We start from the raw sequence: 18,205 nt of genomic DNA, 5'->3' as shown, positions 1-18,205 counted from the left end.
ACACATGCAGCTACATAGGGACGGAGCTCGTTTTGCAGCCCCGCGCGCCAAAACGTCCGTGCTGAACTGCTGCACGTGCGATCGCGCACCAGCATACCGTACGTCGTCAGTGCGTTAAATCGGGGCCCTTCCTTTGTGCTCTTCCTCGCGTGCCCTTCGAGGCTTCGACACTGGGCCACCCGGTCTCACCAAGGCCGTGCCCATACCTGCCGCACCGGCCAGAGTCCAAAGCATCTGTGGGCGGAACGCCCATAGGATCAAGACACGATGAGAGACACGGCCAGCGGCGCCTAGTTAAGCCAGGCTGGCATGACGGGCATTTATATGCATTCCGACTACGCACACTCCTGCGTGCTTCTTCCCCTGCTCGTGTGTCCTCCCTTTCCGCGATCTTCCACGCAGGGGGGCTTACATGTGCCCACACAGCGCGAGATCACGTGGCGCGCACATGTGATAGCTCGGATACGGATCCTCAGCACGCCGCGCTTTTGCTAGGTCATTAAATGCCTCCTAGGCGTGTCAGTGTATGTCACGCACTCCAGCGCACTCATCACCCACGCTACTAACAAACAGGCTGCAGTTGCTGCGCCAGTCCCACCGATAACCACACCGAGCAACGCATGCACGCCAGGATGCACGCTCATGCCCAGCCTGTCAGGCAGTGGCGCATGTACCCGCCAAACCAGTGTGCCAAGCACTCCAGCCGTCAAGCGCACTCACTCCCCGCGGCTGCCAGCAACAGAAGCCGCATCTGTTGCGCCAGTCGCACGCTGGTCAACATGACGCGTGTACATCACACGTGCCCAGCTTGATAGGCCAATCCACCACTCCGCCAGGGCGGTCCAGCGCCGCGTGCACAGCACCCAGTGTCCCTCATCAGTCTCATCACGCAGTCGTCTCGGCCGTTTCAGAATAAGCGCGGGCCACAGCCGGCTTGCTGATCCCCGGTCTGCGTGGATAGGGCCCAGTGACTCTATCTTCCCTGACCAGCGTCACCGAGTGCCGCCTTGCTATGCGCTCTCTCACTAAGATTCAGATTTCACTTCCACGCTCTACACACCGATGAGCAGCCTAGAGCTCCTCGCCCTTCTTCTTGTTCCAGCTCCAAGACTTCTTGTCGTCCTTGCCAGCGTCCTTGTCCTTGCCACCCGCCTCCTTCTTCGGGGCCTCCTTCTTAGGAGCCTCCTTCTTCGGAGCCTCTTTCTTAGGGGCGTCCTTCTTAGGGGCCTCCTTCTTTGTCTCCTTCTTCGGCGCCTCCTTCTTCGCGTCCTTCTTCGCATCCGCCTTGCCCTTCTTGTCGTCCTTCTTGGGCGCCTCCTTCTTGGCCTTCTTGGGATCCTCCTTCTTCGCCTCCTTCTTGGGAGCCTCCTTCTTCTTCGGCTCCTCCTTCTTGGCCTGCTCCTTCTTCGGGGCCTCCTTCTTCGGGGCTTCCTTCTTAGCCTCCTCCTCCTTGCCGTCATCGGCCTGCGCATTGCTCTTCGCGCCGGCGTCGCCGTCAGCGCCGTCCGCACCAGCCCCAGCATCAGCATCGGCCTTGGTGGCGTCGGCGTCAGCATCCGCGTCGCCGTCCGCGCCCTCGCCCTCGGCCTCCGCCTTGCCGGCGCCTGCAGCCACAACCCCCACGCGCGTGAGCATGTCAAGACAGTCAGTGCGACCGCCAGCAAGCCAACCACACACGCGCGTGCCCAGCTCACCAGGCACCGGCCCGTCACCATAAACCCAGTCCCCCTCCCCTCACCCCTCCCCCACCTGCGCCCCCGCAGCCCAAGTTACCACCACCTGCCGCGCCTTTAGCCCCGCTCCCTCATGCCACCTTCAACCCTTCCCAGCCCCACGCCGCACCTGCGTCCTCGGCCTTGCCCTCGCCGTCCGCGGCGGGCTTGGGCTCGGGCGGCGGCTTCGGCTTCTTCTTGTTGTTGAGCTTGTTGAAGGCCTTGTCGAACTTGTCCCAAGAGGCGGCCACCTCGGTGACGCTGAAGGCGGGCTCCTCGTGGTCGGCCTTCTTGGACTGAGACTCCTCCTTGGCGTTCAGGTCCGCCTCCACCTCAGCCAGCTGCGGTGAAAGCGGCGCGTTGTGTTGCATTGCGGGTTGCAAGGCGTGAGCACTGCGAGTCGGTTGCAATGCTTGCATTGATCACACATCCTCCAACCGCCTTTTGCAGTCCCGTCAACCCCCGCCCTGCGCCTTTCGTGATACGACCTCTACCCCATTCTCCCTACATCAGGGGTTGCAATGTCTCGCAAGTAATAGGCCCTGTTGGGCCGGCACTTTTGGAATCAATCTTTAGTTCACGACAGCACCCACCTGCTTGGCCATGCCCTCGCGCTCCTCCTCTGTGATCCAGGGCTTGGTGTCGGCCCAGGCCTTGACCACCGACTGCTTGAGCTCCAGCTGCTTGCGCACAGTCTCCAGCAGCTTGGGCCGCAGCTCCAGCTCCTGTGGCCGCAGGGGGCATCACGGCGGCGGCAGCGCAGGTGGCGGTCAGAAGGATGGACAGGGATAAGGCGGCGCGGCAGGGTAGCAGGCAGCAGCAGCGGCGTCGTGCCGCCGCCTCTGCCAATCACGGCTTACAAGCAAGTGCCGCCTTCCCTTCCTCCCTTTTTCTTCCCCGCTCCTCTCCCAGCCCCACAACGCCCATACACTTGCCCGTACACTTGCCCCACCCCCACACGCACACGCCCGAGCCCACCTCGGCGCGGCGCTTGATGGGCTCGCCGATGTCCCTGAGCTGCTGCAGGCGGTCCTTGAACTGCTGCGCGCCCTCGCCCTCGTCCGCCTCCATGTACAGCCAGTCCTCCTCGGCCGTAAGCCGGGCGCGGAACGACTCGCGCTGCTCCTCGGTGCTCACCTGTGTGTGTGTGTGTGTGTGTGTGTGTCTTAAAAAACGAAATGAAAGCCCGGCCCAGACGACGCCGGCGTACTACCAATTTACCGTGTGTGTGTGTGTGTGTGTGTGTGTGTGTGTGTGTGCGTGCGTGTGTGTCGGGGGGGTCCGGATGCATGGCTAATGCGTGGGCGGATGCACGAGCGAGGTAAGGATGGCGGCAGTACCCACCGAGCCTCCCATTCAGTTCCAGGCTTCGTTCATCGAGATTGTAACAACGACCATGCCTGCCCCGCCCCGCCCCGCCCCGCCCCTTGCCCTCTCCCCCTCCCCTCGCCGTCCACTCGCACCTTCTGCATGAGCTCGTCCGTCTCCAGCGCCTCCTTCATGGCGATGATGTAAGACTCCAGGTCGTTGCGGCTCTTGGCCAGGTCCCGCTTCACCGCCTCAGCCGCCACGAACTTGGCCAGGACCGTCTTGGAGGCGGCACGCACAGGGCCCGACAGCGCCGGGAAGAGCCAGCCGCGGCCGCCCACCTTGAGCGGGACCTGTGGCGAAGGAGAGCGGCAGGGAAATGGGATGGTCGGGGTGGGTGGGCAGTGGCTGTGGCAGTGAGAACGAGGAGAGGGGCATGTGGGGTCAAAGGGCGCCTGGCAGCGGCACCTCTAGCAGTGTGAAGCGAAGGCCCGCGGGGCATGACGTGGCAGGACGTCACTGAGCAGTCGCGGGCTACATCCCTGCCGTCCCCGCGTGAGGTTGACCACCCCTGCAGTGCCATCTTTCCCTCCCTCTCCACCTGCTTCCCCGCAACCCTTACGTTGTGCCCTTTTGGCGTCACCCCGGCCCGCCGCACCCGCGCGCGCTCACCTTGGCGACCTTCTGCTTGGGCACCTGGATGCGCTTGATGACGGTGGCGGGCTTGGCGTTGGCGGTGGAGTTGGACGCGTTGGTGGCGTTGGCGGAACCCGCGCCGGCGTCGGCGCCCTGTGCGCGTGCACGTGTGTGATACCACCATCCGTCAGCTGCCGGAGACAGGGTCCTGGTCGCAACGCAGCAGACACGCTGCCAGCTGCTGCACACAAACCTCACGCCCGCTCGCTCCTGCGTACACCTTGCGACCCCCACTCGCGCGCTCACACACCTCCTTTGCCTCGCCCTCGGCCTCCTCAGCCTTGTCGCCACCCGCCTTCTCCTCGCCGCCCTCGGCCTTCTCGCCGCCCTCCTCCTTGCCGGCACCGCCCTCGCCCTCCTCCTTGGCGCCCTCCGCCTTGTCCTCGTCGCTGTTGCCGTTGGTGTCAGAGTCATCGTCTCCCTCGTCCTTCTCCGCCTTCTCCTTCTCCTCCGCCTTGTCGCCGGCAGCCTCTGCATCCGCCTTGGCGGCCTTCTCCTCCGCCTCGCCGCTCTTCTCTGCCTTGGTGTCGGCGTCGGCGCCCGCACCTGTGCGGGTGTGAAATGCAGCAAGCACATACCGTTAAAACCCTGCCCTTGCCCTGCCTGGGCGCCCACGCCACTTGCGGCATCCCACCGCAGCGCACTCAACGCCCTCACGCCGCCTACAGGCACAGCCCCCCCACAACATCTCTGACCCCGGCCCTGCCCCGACAACTCACCCTCGGCGCCGGTGGCTGTGTCTGTCTCGTTGACTGGCACCTCGATGATTTTCTCCTCCATCACCTCGTACTCCACCACCGCCTCCACCTTGTCCAGCCGAAGCAGGCCGCTGTAGTCGGCCTCGAAGCGGAGAGAGATCTGAGGGGTGGGTGGGTGGGCAGCCGTTCACGGAGAATGGAGTGATTAATCCACAACTAAGAAGTTTCATCGAAGCGGACACCAGCCATGATTAGGTACCAATGCTAAAACGGCGTGGGAGGCAGCGGGCTGAGGTGGCCGTTCATGAGAGAGGGGGGAGATACTACAAACGTGCTCAGTGCCAAAGGGGGCGGGCATGAGGGCAGGGGTGATTGGGAGCGGCACGCCACGCGAGCACGTCCCGAGGCAGTGTGGTTTGGCCTGAACCGATGCTGTGCGCCCAGGCGACATGCACACGTTTGAATACACCCCATACCTCCGCCGACCGCCCCACTACGTCTGCGTTCCACAGGAAAACCCCTAACCCATCTCGCAGCCCGTCCTCCCCTCCCAGCCTCTCCACCCCCCGGGCTCTCCACCTGGCCGCTGGTGTTGTAGCGCTTGATGACGTCCTCCACGCCGGTGGCCTCAAAGTCCGCCAGCTCAGCCGCCTTGACGCCGGGCGGCAGGCCGTGGTGCGTGGAGGCGTTGTAGGCCAGGCTGAAGCGCAGCGGGTCCGCCGCCACGCCGTCCAGCCGCACCACGCGCTTGTTGGGCAGCTTCTTCATGAAGGGCAGCAGGTTGCGCACCTTCTGCAGCGGCTGCGGGGGAGGATGTGGGGGAGCGGGAGGGTTGTAACTACCAGCCCAAACTAAACCAAACCAAGCCAAACTAGCGGACGGGGGATTGGGGCGTGGGTGATGGAATGGAGATGGGAAGCCAAACGGGAACAGGGCAAAAGAGAGCGGGCGGCACAGCGGGGCAGACGGGAGCCAGGCCAAGTGCGCGGCGCGGGTGCCGTCGGCTCCACTTGTGGCCCCATCCCCAACTTCCCAACTTCCCGACTACCCCGCCCCGTGCCTGCTTCTCCTCACCTCAGCGCCCTCCGGCGCCGCCGCCGCCGCCGCATCCCCCAGCACCACGTGGTCCAGGCTGAGGCTGACGCCGTACATGGTGAGGTCCACCATGCCGAACTTGCGCAGGCGGAATGAGGTGGACAGGTTGGCGGCGAACAGGCCCGCGCCCAGAGCCACAGCCTCGTCCGCGTCCAGGTGCCTGGCACGCGAGCGCAGGTGAGGGGATGGAGGGGTGTGGAGGGCGGAAGAGTTGATCAAGGTTGGTGGAGTGGTGGCTGTGGTGGTGGCTGCGGTGGTGGAGGTGGAGGTAGGAGCGAGCCCCAAGGGCCCCAGGCTCCGCATGCGTAGCGCTATGCCTACGCCTGTGAGTCGGGGGTCCCTTCACTTGCCCCTCCTGTCGCCCCGAGGGCCCCGCACCGCATTCCTCCCCGCCCCCCTAAGCTGGCCGCTGCTGGGCTCCTCGGTCGACGCGCCTGCTGAACCAATAAGCTTGGGACGACTTTGCTTCTAATATATTACGCATAAATGTAAGCCACCCCCATCACTGCCCATCGCCTCCCACTGCCTGCCCCCTCCTCCTTTCACAGACGGCCTACAGCTAACCCTCTTGGGATTGGAATCGCTCCCCCAAGCCCCTCCCCCAAGGGTTAGCTTGAGCTGGTATTTACGGTTCCCCCACCTGTCCAGGCCGCGGCCGCCCAGCACCTCGCTGAGCGCCGCCTGCAGCCGCGGTACCCGACTGCCGCCGCCAATGAGCTCCACGGCGTCCAGGTCCTCGGGCTTGAGGCCGTTGCGCTCGATGATGCGCTTCAGCGGCGCGGCGGCGCGGCTGAAGAAGTCGGCGGCCAGGTCCTCGAACTCGTCACGCGTGATGCTGGACTGCGGGTGTAGGCGCGCGGTGCAGGTACAGAGGGGGAGGGGCACGTGTGACGGGAGTCGCATGAGGGCCGGTGTGAGAGCTTGGTGTGTTTGCCAGAGCTAACGCTTGGCTTGTGTGCTTGGCTCACTCTTGTGCAAACCGGCGGCTTATCCACGCAGATTCTGGCAATCGCCCCGCCCCATCCCGAGTCGTCACGCACGCAACGCGCTTTTTCAACCGTCAACCCAGCAGGCCCCGCACCCCGCTCCCCCCCGGCCTCCCCCCTCTGCCTCCCCCTCCGCCGCCCCCACCTGGAAGTCCTTGCCGTCGTACAGCTCCTCCACAGTGCAGGGCGCGGCGCTGTTGGCGGACAGCATCTCCTTGGTGCGCCGGACCTGTGGTGCGGGCGCGGCGGGAGGGGGTTGTCGTGCGTGTGTAATGGCAAGGGCGTGTGTTAGGGATTGCAAGGAAGGAAACCTGCAGGACTGTGTGTGCGATGCGTGTGATTGGAGAGCACAAGGAAAAGCACCCGCATACATGCGATGCGTGTGCGCGTGCGTCCCTGTTCCGCTCGCCTCCCCGCGCCCGATCGCACGCCGCTAAGTCCCCCCCTCCCTCCCCTTCCCCTCCCATGCCCCCTCCCCCTCCCCAGCCTCCCCTCTCCCCACCCCACCTGTCGTCGCAGCTTGGCCATGGCCTTGGGCAGCTGCAGGACGTCCACGTCCGGCAGCTTGGCCTTCTGCGAGAACTGCGCGGCGAAGTGCCGGGCCAGCACCATGTCCAGCTGGTTGCCGCCCAGGGAGTCGTCCCAGTCCACGTCCCGCACCTCCAGTTGGTTGTACACCTGTGTGTGTGTGTGTGTGTGTGTGTGTGTGTGTGTGTGTGTGTGTGTGTGTGTGTGTGTGTGTGTGTGCATGACTAGCTCAGAAAATGGTAGACGTTAGGCAATATCGGGGGGCGTACTTCATTCCAATTACAAAACAAGCAGTTGTCAATGCCGGAACGCGGAGGAGTGTAGCGGTGAAGGGGCGTGGTAGACGAGAGGTGGTGGTAGTGGTGGTGTGGGTCAGGGTTGAAAGCAGGCCACGAGCTGGGCGGCCCCCTTCACCTGCTATTTCACCTGTACAGCCGCGCGCTGCTGTGCCCCTATACCCCTGGCCCCTCCCCCTCTTCCCTCTCCCCAGCTCTTTGGGCTGTGTCTGGGTTGTGGTGCTGTTGGGTTTGGAGTAAACTACCCCCTCTCCTCCCCTCCTGCCCCCATGCCCTCCATCATCTTACCCATGACATTCCTGAGTTGAGGCGGCGATTCCTTGGCCATTGGGACCTACTTCTCTGGGCTTGCCCGCACAACCCCCCCCCCCTAACCCCTCCCCACCCCCCAGCCACCCGTACCTTGGGCTTGCCCGCCTCCTTGACCGTGTAGACTGAGAACTTGACCAGCGCCACCTCGGTGGTGCCGCTGCCCATGTCGTACAGCAGGATGGTCTGGGAGCGGTTGGCGAAGTCGCGCTCGATGCCGTACTGCAGCGCCGCCGCCGTGTGCGCGTTGATCAGCCCCATCAGGTTCAGGCCGGCCAGGTCGGCGGCGTCCGCCATGGCCTGTGCAAATGTGTGTTAGGAAACACAAGGAATGGGAACTGTGAAACGTGCATGCAATGCGTTGCGTCGGTAATTGCGTGTGCGGATGCGGATATTGCGGTAGGAAAGCACATGGGTAATAGGGTTGGTGTCAATGCGCAAACAAGCAATGCCTGTGTGTGTTCTGCTGTATGTACGTCAAGGTACGCTGCTGCCCCGTCAGCAGCGACAGTCGGCAGCTGTGCTGCGTCTTTGCTGCCCTGCCGCCTCCCAGCCAGACCTCATGCCCAAGCAAGCACAGCCCGACCAGCAAGCACAGCCCGACCAGCCCTCTCTCCAGGCCGCCTCTCAGGCTCCTGAGCCAATCAAGGGCTGCTCTCCCGTCGCGTGCACCCTCTTTCGCCAAGCCCTTCCCCGCGCATGGACGCCCGCCCCTCACGCTGCCGCAGGTTGCTCTACCCCTTGCCCTCAAACCCGGGTTATATGTAGCACAGCTCAAGCACCCCAGGCCCACGCCCCGCCCCGCCGAATGCTCCAGCCGGTTGCAGTGCAGTCCACCACGCACTGTCCTTCCTTCCTCCAACCCCTCGCTCCGCCTGCGACCCCGCCCGGCGCCCCACCTGGCGCTGGCGCTGGCCGAAGTAGGCTGGCACGGTGATGACGGCATCAGTGACGGGGCCGCCCGCCTGCTCCTCGGCGATCTGGCGGGCGTAGTACAGGATGGAGCCCTGCGTGTGCGAGGGTGGGGAGGGAACAGTCATTCACGGAAAACGGATTGATTTGAAAGGGGGCAGGTTAACGAGGCGGGCGGTTAGGCGGGCAGTGGGATTTGAGGGCTGAGCAGGGGGGAGGGGTGCACGGCTGGCCGGGGTGTTGTGATGACCAACGGCGGAGGATAGTATGTGGTGACCAACGGTGGAGGGCCGCTGCCAGGCCCTCTCAGAGTGACCCTCGCCCGTCGCCCCTCCCGGCCGGGGTGCATCTGCAGCCCAGCCCACAACTCAAGCTGCACCCCGACCGTAATGCCGCATCCTTTGCTTTCCCTGCCTTTCGTCGCCTCGGCGCCTTACGACTGTTGGTATATGCCCGACCCAGAATGACGCCGCCTGCCCCTCTCGCCGCTCCGCTCCGCCCTTTTAACACCCCGCCCCGCCCCGCCCCGTCACGCCCCGCCTCGCCCCACCCGGCCCCGCCCCGCCACGCCCTGCCCCGCCCCGCCCCGCCCCGCCCCGCCCCGCCCCGCCCCGCCCCGCCACGCCATGCCACGCCACCTACCACCAGTTCCTCGGGGCTGTACACCTCCTCCCCGATCTGCACGCTGGCCGCCCCATCGCGCTCCGCGTTGGCCACCAGCTTGTACGGCAGGCCGTGCTGCTGGAACAGAGCCGTCAGCGTGGGGTCCTCCGCGTCCTTGCCTGTGGAGCGTGAAGGTTGGACATGGGGCCGTATAAAGGAGGGGCAAGCAGGGCTGGATGGAGCACACGCATTGCGGCCGGAGGCAGAGCAAGGTAGGGCAGGGCCGGTGGGGTAGGGCAGGGCAAGGGGCTGGGGCCGCTGGGCCAAGGAGTGCACACCGTGCGGAGTCCCATCACCTACTCAGAACGTAATTTACATCCCGTGTGCCCGGCACCCATGCCGGCACGCACCGCGTGTCGGGTGCCCACCATACCCTTTTCTTAAGCTCTGCCAGTCCCCCAGCTTCACACCAGTCCACCCCCAGCCGAAGTGACCTGAAGCTTTCACCCCTCTTCTACTCACCTAGCATGTCGCGCGCCCGCGCAACAATCTGCTCCGGGTAGCGCACCGCGAAGCTGAACGCCTCCTCGCCCAGCAGCCGCTCGCCGTTCACAACACCCACCAGGGCGGGCGACTTGCGCTTGCCTGTGCATTTAGCATAGCATCATGCGGCTCAAGAGGATGCACGCATCGTTCTTTGATCCAGGCGCGAGCTGCAAAAGGCTCCGCAGTGATCGCAGCGCCACATTCCGCGGGGCAGAACTCACTCATTTCATTCACGGCGATGCTGATGGGGGTCCTCCCAGGCTTCACCAAGCACACTTTCAAGTACTCCGAGCCCAGGTCGATGGACATCAGGGCCCCGTTGGCAGTCGCTGCCAACAGCAGCAATGCCGCGACTGCGCCTACAAGGCGCCCCATTTGGTTTAACGCCTATTTGCAACAATTTGACGCTGTATTAAAAGGAGCGAATTTGGGACAGAGAGTAAGGCGACAGGGTGGCAACGGGACAGGTTGTCCTGTTCATCGAACCTTCGGTTGATTCAACGGTGCATGCCTGGGCACGCGACCTCCTTTTCCCACCGGGGACAGGATGACACTAGGTTACAAGGTAACTGACGGTGAACTGCACACCTGCACAAACGACGCGAGCTGAGTTAACGGGGCCGAAGCCAGGGAGGCAGCCCCTTCCCCCCCCCCCCCCCCACACGTATGCCCAGGTATGCACTGGCACCACAGGGCCGTGGCGTGCCGAACAACGTCTCTCGCGCTCACAAGTCTCCCGGGTGCACCCCTTCACGCCGTCACCGCGAAATCTTTGAGTTCTTTCCGTCCTGCCGCGCAATGCTTGCTACACGGGCCTGGGCGTAGCTGTGTCTGACTTGGAACCGCACTGGCTTGCACATGAAGCCATGCCAGTCTGCCTGGCCCATGAGTTGGCCCTGTTCCCTGAGGCGGTCCCCCATGGCCTCAAGCAACTCAGCAGAGCACGGCAGGCCTTCCATCACGTTTTACAGTGCTCCCCAATCCGCCATAGCAACCATCTCACACTGGGGAGCGCGCCCTCTCCACTGAGTCCCATCAGGCATCCGCGAGTCCCATTCCTCCATGCCTTACCACCGTTGATGACTGCACTTGCACAATCTAGAGTCCTTGTACATACACAGGCGTGCCTTGCCCATTCAAGCATGCACGATACCCACATTCCGTACGACGGCAGTTCACCTCGTCGTCAATAACCTAACCTGTACCCTAATCCTGGCATCACCAGCTTATGGCATGCCGTGCAGTCATTGTGCCGCATCTCGTGCACTCATTTCTATTGTCCTAAGAATGTGAGGCCCACTTTGCGCCTCATCGCTAGGTTGAATAGCTTAATCAATCTTCACAGCGCCGTAGATCTTGCGCACGAAGATGTAGCACGAGTAGAAGCCAATCGTGCCGGTCAGGCAGAAGAAGCCGTACGACACGATGAGCATGTACCCGAAGTACATGAGCATGGGCACGGTCTTGGTGATGTCCAGCTTGCTGTAGAAGTAGAAGCCCGAGTACGCGAACAGGTACAGGGCGGACGAGCCCGAGGTGAAGAACGAGCGCCACCACCAGTGGTAGTCCTCCGAGCACAGCTGGAAGTAGCACAGCACGATGGTTATCTCCGCGCATGTGATGATGAGGATGACGAACACCAGCGCCAGGAAGCCGAACAGGTAGTAGAACTGGTGCAGCCACATGGAGGTGAGGATGAAGAACAGCTCGATGAAGACGGCGCCGAAGGGCAGCACGCCGCCCACCAGGCAGGCGAACACGGGGTTCATGTACCAGGGCTGTTCGGGGATCTGGCGGGGGATCTTGTTGGTGCGGACGGGGTCCTCAGGCGCGGGCTTCTTGTAGCCGAAGTATGAGCCCACGAACACCAGCGGCACGGAGATGCCGAACCACAGGAAGCACAGCGCGAACAGGGTGCCGAACGGCACGGCGCCCGATGAGCGTTGACCCCAGATGAGCAGGTTCAGCATGAAGAACACCACGAAGCACACGCCCGGGAACATGAGGGCGGTGCGCAGGGTGGTCTTCTTCCACTCCTCGCCGCGGAAGCTCTTGTACAGGCGCGACGAGAAGTAGCCCGCGAACAGGCCCATGAACACGAACATCATGAGCATGGCCGTCATCAGGCCACCGCGGTTGGCGGGCGACAGGAAGCCCAGCAGAGCGAAGATCATGGTGACCAGGCTCATGCCGAACAGCTGCACGCCGGTGCCCACGTAGCTGGCCAGCAGGGAGGAGCTGGTGGGCGGGCGGAACACGTCACCGTGGACCTGCGGCAGGTCCGGCGCGCAGGGCAGAGCGTGTTTGGCAAAAATGTAGACGATGGGGGCAGTGCCGGGAGTGTGGTCCACGGCACCTACCCATTTGCCCCAGACCGCGCCGTCCACACAGTTGCCAGTTGTAGTCTGGACGCGGCTAAAGCTGCTCCGCCAACACGGTTGGCAATTCAAGATGCTGACCTACCACCCGACCGTGAGGGTTTTGTGGTCATGATTGCCAACATGCCTTGCTGTCATCCAGCACCCTCGCTCATCCACTTCCGTCCCTTCCCATAGAAGCCTAGTACTCACCAGCTTCCAGCCAGTCTCCTCCTGAGCGTCCTCGCCAGCCTCCAGCTGGTTGTACTTCGTAATATCGCGCGCCAGGGTGCGCATCATGATCATGGCAACCTGCAACGACAAATGTTGGCGTGCTCATGAGCCGTGCGCGGCACTCCGAACACATACCCACTTTTCTGTTGTGCTTGTGCACAACTGCCCCGACTACTCACACAACCCGTTACGCCTGTCCGAACCTGACGTCTGCTGAGTGCTGTGCCGTATCCGCCCTTCCTGTGTCTCGCTCTGTGTCCCCTTCCCGCGTCTGACCATGGCGTCCTTACTTGTTGCCCCTTGCTTACCATGCCCGACAGGAACAGGACAATCATCACCGAGTTAATGATGGAGAACCAGTGAATCTGGTCGTCCATCATCAGCAGGTAGGTGTCCCAGCGCGAGGCCCAGCGGATCTCGCTAGCCTGCACGTCGCCACCAGCAAAGCAAGGACAGCCCAGGATGCGGTCAAGGCCTCGCGCTCAGACCCAGTGCTCAGACCCAGCATGGGTTTCCGGTCACCGCCTGCGTGCCCCGACCCCGTGCATCTGCCCCAGCCCCCGAATCATGTATCCAGGCTCCATCTATCCCACCCTGCAAGCATAGCCCTGGAAACCCGGGACATGCTGGCGTACGTACCACGAACTTCACGTCGTACGAAAAGATGACCTCCACGCCCTCCTGAACGGGCTGAGGAGGCAGGTTGTGGGTGACGTAGATCATACGGCCGGGGTTGCAGGTGTTCAGGATGGGGCTGGCCTTATCCCACGGAGGCTCGTAGTCGTGCTTCACGCTGAAGGGCTCCACCTCAAACCCGACGATGCGGGCCAGGTCGGTCTGAGCATCCTTATGGTACAGGATAGTGAAGCGCAGATGGTTGTGAAGGAAGAACTTCACCTCCGTCTGGCCCTGCAGGAACAATTGAGGCACCGGCGTGAAGCTCTGTGCCCGGTCTCGGGGCCCGTTCACCCGCCAAACATGCTAGAATTGCATTCCGCACCTCCAGAGAGGCCTTGAAGCCCACGGGGAAACCACGCTCGTAGGTCTTAACCAGGGAGCCAGTGCTCTCGTCTTTACGCATCTTCACCATAGCAACAGGCAGGTTGTCCAGGATCCTGCGCAACAGGGCGGTTTAGCGACCGTTCGCAACGCAGCCTGCTGCAGCTTTGCAACTCACATGTTGACCCGATAGTCATCCTCCACCTTGGCGCGGAAGGCCTTCGCCTGAGCGCTGCTCAGGGACTCAATGCGACAGAGCACCTTGCATTGCTCGTCTACGCGCATTTGAATCTGCAAGCGACAGCGCCCCCGTTAGCTCAAGAGCCTCCTCAGTCCAAGCAGGATGCTTTGCACACCTGGTAGAGCGAGTTCTCGATGCGGTCCCCACGCAACACCTCGCCCAGGTTCTCTGCGGACTGAACGATCTTCTCCGGCCGGCAGTAGGGCAGCGAATAGTACTCATAGGGCAGCTGGTTCTTGATGGAGGACAGCTTGTTGACCTTCAGGAACAGCACGTCTTTCTGCGCGCCAGCAAGCACCGCGCCACAGCAAAAGGGGGTTGATCATGCTGCTGCGGCCACGGCGCCTTGCGCGAGGCTACTGATGTCTTTTTAATAATGTCCTTAGGCCACACCTTCTTGAAATCCTGGGGAGCAACACCGGGCAGGTAGAAGCCCAGCGCGGGCGCCAAAAGCCCGAGAGTGGCCACGAGGGCCAGCGCGAGTCGCGCCATGTTGCGCGAGTTTTCTATCCTTTTAATTGTTATAGAGCAACCATCACCACCTGCCAACTACTGACCGAGAGTAGGGCCCCTCGGCTCAGTTTTTGCAAGTGACCCCCATGCACCGCGACCAATTCTGTAACTCGGCGTCGCTAGCAGCGTGCACGCAGATTACGAAGCTCCGTTGGATAACAATACTCGTGGGCCGACCTCGGTTTGGCGGGCTTTCGAAGCGCGCCAACGACACGCGTCAGCAGCTGTCACCCCTACCCCGCGCCCTGGTTCCCCCTCCACGGGCAACCAGCCGGAGAGTGCCGCCGCTGACGGACGCCTTGACGCATGCGTGACATTAATGTCCCAGCAACCCTTGGAGCATGCTTACATGTTTCATGACTAGGCGCGTTCCTGCTCTCCACTGTCCACTCTTGTGACTGAGACCTTGCCGCATCACTGCTGCAGTGCTGCCTGCACTCTCCGGATGCACTCTCGACTCCCAGGACCCTGGCTATGGGACATCGTGCTCTAGGGTCCTTTCAGCCAGCTCCTGGACCGAACCCATGACTTTCGCGTCCAAATGCTGGCTACATGGAGGTGATGGAGCCTGCATTCGGCCCCCACGACGTGGCGGCAGGCTGGCAGCCAACTCCCTGTCGCATACCATTAGTTCCGGTCCCTCAGGCCTGATACACCTACAACGGACCTGTAAAGCCTCGTGCGCCCTTGCATAGTATACTACCAGGGCATTGTGGCGCGCTCACGTCGTATCACGACTGGCTTGACCCACTCCTCCTCCTTGAAGCACCTCCCCTGAGTGTCACCGCCACCCAGGGCCCGGCTAACCGTATCGCGCCTACTGTACCATGCCTACCCGTGCACCTGCGCTGCTGCTTTGCTCTGACCTCGCTGTCTTGCCTGCTGTGGCTCAAGTGCATAGGGTGGCGGGCCGTACCTGAAGCATGGCATGCGCATCACCCTGCCCTGGGCCAATGCCCCGAACCCACATCCCACACACGGGCAACAGCAGCCTCGCCCTTATCCTTCCCCGCAGCAGTCCCATCGCACCCGCATTTTCATTGCAGAAGGCGATTCCCCCAAGTCGTGATGCGGCGTCCTGGCCTGCCCACATGTACAACCCCACGATACCGTACACAAGCCTGCTGGGGCGCCTGATCACGGCGGTTGATGGCCCGGGCCCTATCTTCCTCGGGGCCTCGCGCTGCACAGCGCCACTCGCATGCACACACACGCATCAGTAAAGACACGCAACCGCCACAACAGTCCCAGTAGCCCTCGTCGTCCCCTCCCTAGCCACCACTGAGGCGCCACAGCGCCGCCGCCGACGCATCCAGCTCCAACAGCCGCCGCACGCGGTCCAGGGCCGCACCGTGTAGGCCGTGCCGGGGAGCGCCGCTGCCACCGCCGCTGCCACTGCCGCCGCAGGCCCCCGTGGCGTACTTGCTTGCAGCCGCGGCATCGGCCGCAGATTGAGCCTCAGCCCCGACCCACAGCTCGAGAAGCACCTGCACGCGAAGGCAAGGCGGAAGCTCGCCTGGATAGTAGCGGCCACATGCATCGCTTGGCGGGCGCACATGCGTAGATGCAAGTGGACTGCGCAAGGAGTGGACGTGTCAACCTTTACGGCCGCACTGCTGGTGTGCCCCTGCTCTCTTTTCCGTTCCCCAAAAGGACGCGCAGCGCGCCACACGGCCGGCCCCACGCGCACGCCACACTCACGCACCGTCAGGACCGCAAGCTTGACCATGCGCACGCAGAGCGTGTAGTCCCCACAAACATCCCAGCAGGCACCAAGGCTGGTCGGCAGGACCACCGCGGCTACTGTGGTGCCGGCGCCGCCGCCGCCTGCGCCCACAGCCGCGCCTGCGGCGTTGAGCTGCTCTGCTAGCGCGGCTGCGTCCTCCGTAGGCGCGCACTCCACCAGCATCACACCGGCGCAGGGCACACTTGCGAAAGGGCGGTCCGCGTCCAGCCGGTGGCCGGGCTTAGTGACGGCGCCACTGGATGAAGCCGCCTCTAACTGTACCGCTGCTGCGGCGCCCGTGGCCACCGCTGGTGCTGCTGGTGTCAGCAAGGCATCTAACAGTTGCGCCATGCTTGCGCATGCCTCGCGGTCAACGTCACGGTAGTCCACTCGCGGCGCCAGCGGCGCAGGCGGTCTTGCCAGCGGCGAGACCGCGCGCATCATCACGACGCAGCTGTTGCCGCTGCTGCTGCTGCTGCTGCTGCTGCTGCCGCGCGTCCGTTGCTCATGCCCAGCCGCCGTATCAGGCGCATTGGCCACCACCCTCCACAGCCGCTCCATGGCCTCCAGCAACACGCCCTCCGCGCCCGCAGTGCCCAGCTGCAGGCCGTGACCCCCCGGCTGCCGCGCCCTCTGCAGCAACTGCATTGCATCACGAGTGCTGCTGGCGCAGCTGCCGACAGCCGGGTCCGCCGCGCGCGGCTGCCAGCTGCCGTGGTGCAGCATCAGCTCTTTGGTTGGCAATCCCAGCACGCGCTGCACAGCGCACACCGCTGCCGCCGACACCGCCTCCGAGGCGTCAAGGAAATCCACTCCAACGCTCGTGCACCGCGCTAGCAGCTGCGGCAGGCGCCCGCCGGGCCCCAAGTAGCGTGCCAGTCGCGCCTCCAAGGCACCAGCACCCAGCCCCACCGGGCCCTGCTCATCGGCGTCCTCCTCGCCATCCTCCATCTCGCCAGCACCATATCGCCTTATCCCCGGTTCGGAGACCATGTATGTTTGCAGGCGCAGGCAGCCAATACCGTCGCAGTCCCGCGGCACGGAGGCGACTGCCGCCAGCAACACCCCAGCTAGCCGATCGACCACAGCCGCGTTGAATTCGTTGTCTATGCTGCTGTCAAAGAATGCGTGGTCTGTGGATAGGTATTCAATGCGGCGCTGCCCTGGCACGAAGTCGGCGGTGATGGCTGACAGCCCAAGCTGCCGCTCGGGGGCGCCGGCATTCCACGCCACGGACGGGTAGAGGCGTATGCTCCGCAGTGCGGGCGGGCGGCGGGCACCCAGGAGAGAGGCGAGGTTGTCGCCGCCAGGACTGGGGTCGTGGCAGCACAGGTGCAGAGTTTTGAGGGCAGGCAGCGCCGACAGGCCCGCTACCTCCTCCGCGCGTAGGAGCACTGCATCCGAGCGGTCATTGAGGCAGCTCACGTGCAGGTGCTGTAGGCGTGCGCAGCCCGCCAGGGCCGCCACGCCGCGGAGCAGGCCCGGGGCCGAGGGCAGCGTCAACTCCCGCAGCTGCGGCGTGTGGGTGGAGAGCGTGGAGTGCAGGATCGTGGAGCGCACGTGGTCGCCGGCGGCGCCCATGCCGAGCAAGCTGTTGTCACCATCAGTTGCGTCGACCGTCTGCAGGGCTGGCAGGTCCGGTGCCAGCGCCGCCAGCACACCGGCGATGTCGAGGGCGGTGCCGCTGCCGTAGACGCATGGTATGCTGACGCCCAGGTTGGTGAGGCGAGCGCGGGCCTCCGCCGAGGTGCCTAGCAGTGCCATGCGCGCAAGCGCCTCTTGGCTAAACCACACCGGCTCTTCCTCGTCTTCGGCGAGGCTGCGCAGCAAATCCTCCTTGTCCGCGACAAGCTCCAGGCGCAGGCTGGTGCAGTGCGGGAAGAGCGCCAGCGGCGAGAGTTGGCCAGGGCGCCAGTTCAAGGCGGTGCGCTGCGAAACGCGCACGACGCAGAGGCGCACAGCGAGGTCGTGTGCCGCTCGGAGGGCGCGGCACGCAAGGCGAGCGCCCGAAAAATCGCAGTGCGTGCGCGTTTTGAACATGCGATCCAAAGCCTTGACATCAAGTATTCGGAGGACGTCTAGCAGGGTGACCTCCGCGCGTGCTTCTTTCGCGTTGTCCATGCTTCTGCCCGCGATGTGGCTTCGGAGGTTTTTATGAGATAATCATATACAGGCCTCTGGCAAGTTGATACTCACGGGATAGCTATGCGTGCATGATAAACGCTGGAACGTCCGGTTGGCGGGAACTAGCACACAATGCGAAGTCAAGTCTCAAGTCTTCCATAGTGTCTTTCTTGCGTTTATGAACAGCCTTCAGTACTTTTTATCAGGAGCAGCGGCACTGCAAGTCCGGACATCCCGCAGGAAGGGGGGGGCGGGCGGGCGGGCCCGCAGGTGTGGTACATGTGACGCTCTCCATCTTTGGCCAGGGCCCTGGGCCAGTTCA

The 18,205-nt window shown here is 63.6% G+C and overlaps 3 protein-coding genes across 3 annotated transcripts; all 3 read right to left on the bottom strand.

Annotated features, from left to right (window-relative positions):
- Positions 1-2: 2 nt before the first annotated feature.
- Positions 3-10,154, bottom strand: CHLRE_10g439900v5 (uncharacterized protein). Its single transcript, XM_043066777.1, has 18 exons — positions 9,911-10,154; positions 9,666-9,788; positions 9,183-9,322; positions 8,528-8,635; positions 7,722-7,928; positions 7,003-7,173; positions 6,641-6,724; positions 6,150-6,349; positions 5,489-5,669; positions 4,994-5,215; positions 4,436-4,574; positions 3,967-4,262; positions 3,693-3,809; positions 3,176-3,373; positions 2,691-2,849; positions 2,306-2,437; positions 1,843-2,053; positions 3-1,604 (listed from the first exon to the last, which is right to left on the bottom strand). Exons 1-18 carry the CDS (start codon positions 10,062-10,064, stop codon positions 1,072-1,074), a joined length of 3,375 nt encoding a protein of 1,124 aa, XP_042920174.1. The 5' UTR covers positions 10,065-10,154; the 3' UTR covers positions 3-1,071.
- An 81-nt stretch (positions 10,155-10,235) lies between these two features.
- Positions 10,236-14,063, bottom strand: CHLRE_10g439850v5 (uncharacterized protein). The gene is made up of 8 exons (XM_001690492.2): positions 13,914-14,063; positions 13,636-13,800; positions 13,458-13,570; positions 13,281-13,395; positions 12,920-13,189; positions 12,589-12,705; positions 12,260-12,358; positions 10,236-11,959 (listed from the first exon to the last, which is right to left on the bottom strand). The coding sequence occupies exons 1-8, from the start codon at positions 14,010-14,012 to the stop codon at positions 11,018-11,020; spliced, it is 1,920 nt and encodes a 639-aa protein (XP_001690544.1). The 5' UTR covers positions 14,013-14,063; the 3' UTR covers positions 10,236-11,017.
- Positions 14,064-14,366: 303 nt separating this feature from the next.
- CHLRE_10g439800v5 (uncharacterized protein) lies at positions 14,367-18,064 on the bottom strand. Its single transcript, XM_043066776.1, has 2 exons — positions 15,739-18,064; positions 14,367-15,520 (listed from the first exon to the last, which is right to left on the bottom strand). The coding sequence occupies exons 1-2, from the start codon at positions 17,878-17,880 to the stop codon at positions 15,305-15,307; spliced, it is 2,358 nt and encodes a 785-aa protein (XP_042920173.1). The 5' UTR covers positions 17,881-18,064; the 3' UTR covers positions 14,367-15,304.
- Positions 18,065-18,205: the final 141 nt, after the last annotated feature.

Source organism: Chlamydomonas reinhardtii, chromosome 10, assembly GCF_000002595.2.
Source record: "Chlamydomonas reinhardtii strain CC-503 cw92 mt+ chromosome 10, whole genome shotgun sequence".
NCBI classification, from domain to species: domain Eukaryota; kingdom Viridiplantae; phylum Chlorophyta; class Chlorophyceae; order Chlamydomonadales; family Chlamydomonadaceae; genus Chlamydomonas; species Chlamydomonas reinhardtii.
This window is presented reverse-complemented; position numbering and strand designations above follow the sequence as displayed.